This window comes from Zingiber officinale, chromosome 1B (assembly GCF_018446385.1).
Source record: "Zingiber officinale cultivar Zhangliang chromosome 1B, Zo_v1.1, whole genome shotgun sequence".
NCBI classification, from domain to species: domain Eukaryota; kingdom Viridiplantae; phylum Streptophyta; class Magnoliopsida; order Zingiberales; family Zingiberaceae; genus Zingiber; species Zingiber officinale.
The window spans coordinates 96,799,856-96,805,447 of NC_055986.1; the positions used below are offsets into that span (position 1 = coordinate 96,799,856).

A 5,592-nucleotide genomic window follows, 5' to 3' on the forward strand; every position below is an offset into this window, starting at 1 on the left:
GTCAGCCTCCCCTTTGATCAATAAGTTGGTCTACATTCATGGCCAAATTGTGCAGCAAGAATGAGGCTATGGGGAGGCTAACATGAAGCTTTTAGAATGGTTAGCAGCAGAGAAGAATGGCATAGCTAATGCCTACCGATTTTTCAACCACGGGCAGCAGCTGTCTCTTGGGCACCAATTGTATGGAAAGTCGACCTACTATCCAAACATCATTTTTGTTGTTGGATGATTGTTCATTGACAATTACGAACAGTAGACAAATTGGCATTTGAACCTCACAAGTAGTGCTGCCTATGCTAGCAAGCTGTGGAGTCAAATGATCATATTTTCTTCTATTGCCCCATCATGAGACAACTTTGGGACAAGGTTTGGGAGTGTGGTTGGGCATCCTACTAGTCATCTACAGGGTGATAAGTTTGTCTAGAGTTTTCAAGAGGAAATTCTAAGACAAAGATAGGTAGACAAAGGCTCGCCATTTAGTAGTAACTTATGTAACCTATGTGATCTTTCTTGTATGGCAAGCTTGGAACCGATTTTGTTTTGAAAGTAAGGTGTCTTTTATTGAGAGGATGTTTCTCAAAGTCCAAACTTATGTCTACCATTTTGTAGACATCTGGTGCATATAACTTTTACGTAACTTTCTTGATTTCTAGATATGTTTACCATTCCAAAAAAAAAAGCAACTAATATATTGACTATAAAATATTAGGGAGGTAGTATAGAAAGAATAAAACTAAAATTTTATAGGGAGAAATATAATTGTTGAAAATATAAGAGTTGTATTTAGTTTCAAAAACTTAGGAATTCATTTATATAAATATATGGAGACAAGATAAAATATACATTACACAAGATACATATATCAATGTCTACAAAATTACTTATACATAACTCAAGATGGTAATAAAATGATGCAAATTGCACATTCTTGCATATGCATAAAACAAATTAACGAGGGCAATTTTGTGACCACATAAGTTCCTTCTCAAAGCTATAATTCCTAGAATTTCCTTGACTTATTTCATCCACCATTTGTGAGGAAGAGTGAGATGACACACTGAGTAAACATTCAGCATCCTCATTCCCTTCTAGAATACGAACTCCTTTCTTTTTCATTCTAACTTTTCTCATGCTTTGCAATTTATATTCAACTTCTTTCATTGTAGGCCTTTTTGCACCTTTCAAATTCAAGCATATTTCTATCAAACTACTGATTTCAAGAACCTCTTGCTTTGTTCCTTCTTGCAAAACACAATCTTCTACCAGATCAAGCAATGTGTTCTCTCTTATTGCTTGAAGGAAATTCATAGCTAGATTTTGTTGTAATCCATTTTCAGTTGAGTAGATGGGCTTCTTTCCAACTAAGAGTTCAAGAAGAATAATTCCAAAGCTATAGACATCACTCTTTTCCGTCAACCGACTAGTTTGATAATACTCTGGATCAATATATCCAAAGGTACCATGTATAGCAGTAACTATGTGTGTTTGATCAAGAGGAATAAATTTTGATGCTCCAAAGTCTGATACCTTCGCTTTAAAAGTTTCATCTATAAGAATATTTGATGACTTTACGTCTCTATGAAAAACAGACATAGAAGCAGCTGAGTGTAGATAAGCAAGTGCTCCTGCAGATTCTGTGGCAATCCTGAGACGATCATCCCATGATAATTTAGACTCACCTTGTGGAACATGCAGATGATCAGAAAGAGTTCCATTGGAGATAAATTCATAAACCAATAAAGGAACTTCAGTTTCTAAACAACATCCAAGAAGTTTAACCACATTCCTATGATTAATCTGAGAAAGAATTGCAACTTCATTTATAAATTGGTCAATTTCACTCGTCTTAATTATTTTTGATTTTTTTATGGCGACAACTCGTTGATCAGATAGAATCCCTTTGTAAACTGTTCCATGTCCTCCCTTTCCAAGTACTCGAGTTTCATCGAAATTATTTGTTGCCTTTTCTATTTCTTCTAGAGAAAATACGTTTGTTCTCTCTTCAACATGATCGCTTGTGGAGCTTAATTGTTGAAGTAGTAAATGATGATTGCGTAGAAAATTCCGTTTTCTAATTTTCTGTTGTTTTCTTTGCTTCCATTTCTTGCATACGATGACCATGATTACGCAGAAGAGCAAGAGACTTGTTCCAATACTAGCACCAAGAATCACACCTGCATCAAATTGATTTGTTGTTTTCTGTTTTAATTTATTTGTCTATGTAATTGAATAATTGTTAGTCATGAAATAAGATTTCTTGCATATATAAAATTTACTTAGAACTATGGATAGGGTTACGATGTACCTAATAAAAGAGCATTCCTTTTGTGATAGATGCATTCTCCTCGATAAGGATCACCAGATGTTCCCAGGGGACATATACAACTGAAATTTCCTGCTGAATTTACACAAATTCCAGTGCAAACTTTTGTAGAAGAATTACATTCGTCGATATCTAAAATTCCAAAACACTTTGTGATCAATACATCACATGTTTAAAATATAAATTATATATACCACTAAGTTTTCATTCATCCATTCATATGTTAAAAGTTAAAAGAAACTATATATAATAAACTTTGGATACAGTTTTTTTGAGAATATATTCAAACATTAAGATTTTATCAGTATTTACTATAAAATAATAGCTCAAAATTATATGTAAGATTTCTAAATGTAATTCCTCTGCTGCTCTAATTAATATATATACGTGTGTGTTGTTAATTTTTATATGCACATTTATTTGTATTATTAATTAAATAAATAACAATATTTTATTATAAAATATTTTAAATAAATTAAAAGTTTATACATTTTATATCATTAATTAGCTATTTAATTTTTTTTCAACTCTTCAATTCTATTTTAACTGTATATTTACGTACATGTATATATTAATTAACATCATTTATTATATTAAATAACTTTTTTTATACAATAATTATAATTGTTTTATGCATTACAATAAGTATAATTATTATTTCTTGGTCATAATATAACTAATTATTAGTTGAAGCAATTACATTATTGTTTGATTAAAAATAAATGTGGAAATTAAAATGAGACATTTAAAAAAAATATCCATGGAAAAAGGGTATTTTAATGAAAAAAGTATTTTTTTATTAATGTGTAAACTAACAATTAATATTTATTAATTAATTAATACATATAAATAATACGGTTATAGATATTATAATATGTAATTAAAATTGTGACAGTTCGCCCACTGCATACTTTTTAATGTCATACATATCTTCAAAAAAGTGAAATTAAAGGATGTTGTTATACCTTGACATCCACCATGAAGGTAAGGATTTCCATCATAGCCATCCTTGCATATGCATCTATATCCTTCATTTTGATTGTCTTTATTTTTTACATCCAAACATGAGCTGTGTTCATGGATACATGCGAAGGTGGCGTTGTCTGTTGCAGCATCCTTGCAAGATTGTCTGTCTACTACCCAATTAATGACCGTAGTCTCCTTGTCAAAATCATAAGAAACACTGTACTCCAGTTGCCCTTCCTGTAATGAAATTTTGCTCACTACACCATAATCACCAGCCCAATATAAGAGGTGGGAGGTCTCATTGCATGTTAGAGCAAAGTTATATTCATCTCGATAACAACCTTGTTTTAGCCCAAACGGGAAGAAAATTGTAACATTTCCACATTTGGTTTGGCAATCTTTTCCAGGAGTGAATGTGAAATTTTTATCTGTTAACGAACTCACAAATGATTAGTTGTAATATATATATATATATATATTCTATAAAATATAGTATGCATCAGTATAATTTAATTTGTTCAATTAATTAACAAGTATATATACTTTTACAAGAGATTAATATATATAGAAGAGATTTAGAATCATCACCTAATTGACAACCATCAGGTAGGTAGGGATTGCCGACATAATGTGAAGAACATCGACACTTGTAACCAATGATTTCACTTGAGTAAGAACTCCGAATGATTTCACTTGAGTAGAATATTATTGCTTCTGGATATTGTTGGGAGACATTATAGCATTTACTTTTGTTACTACGGCATGCATAAGTATTGTTCCTCCTTATGGCTTCTTCGCATGTAGAATAGTCATTGATGTACCAAGTAAGAGAGGCCATCATTCCAGTTGTGTTCCGATCTTCTATAAATCGTTTGAAGGCATCATAATCAATATGTTCATCGTGCATAAAAGCTATAGTGCCAGTGGTACTATTCTTATTGAGTTTAGTTAAGTGAATAGCCCATAAATTCTGATTAAATTTCATATAATTCCAATGAAGTATGCAATATCCATTGTCGAACGGAATAATTGAAGTATTGGTAGCGGAGCATATTGCAGAACAAGCACCTTCCGTTCCATTTGTAACAACATCAATAATATTGGCAGTGACATTGCAACCGGCCACATACAAATTGTCATGTCTTAAAGAGAAAGGCAAATTCTTAAGATTGATCAATGTGATATTGGATTGACCATCCGCATTCAATGTGACATATGGTGATTCGATATAAATTCGACTTGTCTCCATGTCAAAATTCCTTAGTTGGACAGTACCATTTCCCAAAAGGAGCCTCGGAGGATTAGAGTCATTTACACAAATAAGATTAAATCCAGCAGCATAGGAGCAATCACTGCCAATTCCAAAAGGATACTCAATCTGTACATCGCCGCAATTTTTAGAACAGTTGCTGGAAGGGAGAGTAAACTTTTTTTTTTCCATTGCCCAATTTGTGGAACCCTCCAATAATATCAACAATGTTGTAGGTATCAATAATATATTACCGAATCCCATTATATTGTCCTACAGATCAATTATAAAAATATATATATAATGAATTATCACAGTTAGAAAAATGTAAATTATCCAAATACACACACATATATAATGCATCAATTAATTAAAAATCAAACCACTCCAAGAGAAAGCATGTATGTTTAGTTCATCGTGTTGATCTAGGAATGGATTGGTAGGAGCATTGGAGGGAATGAATCATCTTTTACCACATGTATGTTTAGTTCATGTCGCAGAATGTATGTTTAGTTCATACACAAATATTGCTTAGTTCATGTACAAATATTGCTTCAGTACTTACAAATTAAGTTGAGATTGCATGACTCTAAATAATTAATCACGATATTTGTTCTCTTCTTCAAAGAACAGAGTAGCCTTGCTTTTACAATAGAAAATTTAATTAATTTGATCGAAATAGTTTTTAGGAAAAAAAGATAATTATAGGAATTGAAAATTACAATGAATGTTTCATAAATTAGAAAAAATAAATTGCTTTTATTTTTTAAAAAAACTAATAATAAGTTTATCTCATCTTCCAAGTAATCTATGAGTGATTGATTCATACCTAATAAATAATCTTAATCAAATAGCTCATACCAATTAATATCTTCCACTCTTTTTTCAACTATCTACTTGTGTTCATTTTTCTCTCTCTAAATCGTTAATTTTTTACAATTAGTGAAGTGGATATGATTTTTTTTCCCCCCTTAATATATTGAGTCCATCATGAGTTTGATCTATTAAGCCGTAATGACCAAATTAATAATATATTAATATTTAATAATATTTC

At 31.2% G+C, this 5,592-nt stretch overlaps 1 protein-coding gene across 1 annotated transcript; it reads right to left on the bottom strand.

The window, feature by feature from the left end:
* Nucleotides 1–948: 948 nt before the first annotated feature.
* LOC122040193 (wall-associated receptor kinase-like 8) lies at nucleotides 949–4,777 on the bottom strand. The gene is made up of 3 exons (XM_042599546.1): nucleotides 3,878–4,777; nucleotides 2,334–2,455; nucleotides 949–2,199 (listed from the first exon to the last, which is right to left on the bottom strand). The coding sequence occupies exons 1-3, from the start codon at nucleotides 4,728–4,730 to the stop codon at nucleotides 949–951; spliced, it is 2,226 nt and encodes a 741-aa protein (XP_042455480.1). The 5' UTR covers nucleotides 4,731–4,777.
* Nucleotides 4,778–5,592: the final 815 nt, after the last annotated feature.

Bases quoted from the DNA above. Each gene is read 5' to 3' on its own strand.
- LOC122040193 (XM_042599546.1), bottom strand. From the start codon at position 4,730: ATGGAAAAAAAAAAGTTTACTCTCCCTTCCAGCAACTGTTCTAAAAAT. The intron at 2,456-3,877 runs GTGATGATTCTA...TTGGAATTTTAG, and splicing joins ACCTGATGGTTGTCAATTAG to ATATCGACGAATGTAATTCT. The intron at 2,200-2,333 runs TATCACAAAAGG...AAATTAAAACAG, and splicing joins CTTATCGAGGAGAATGCATC to AAAACAACAAATCAATTTGA.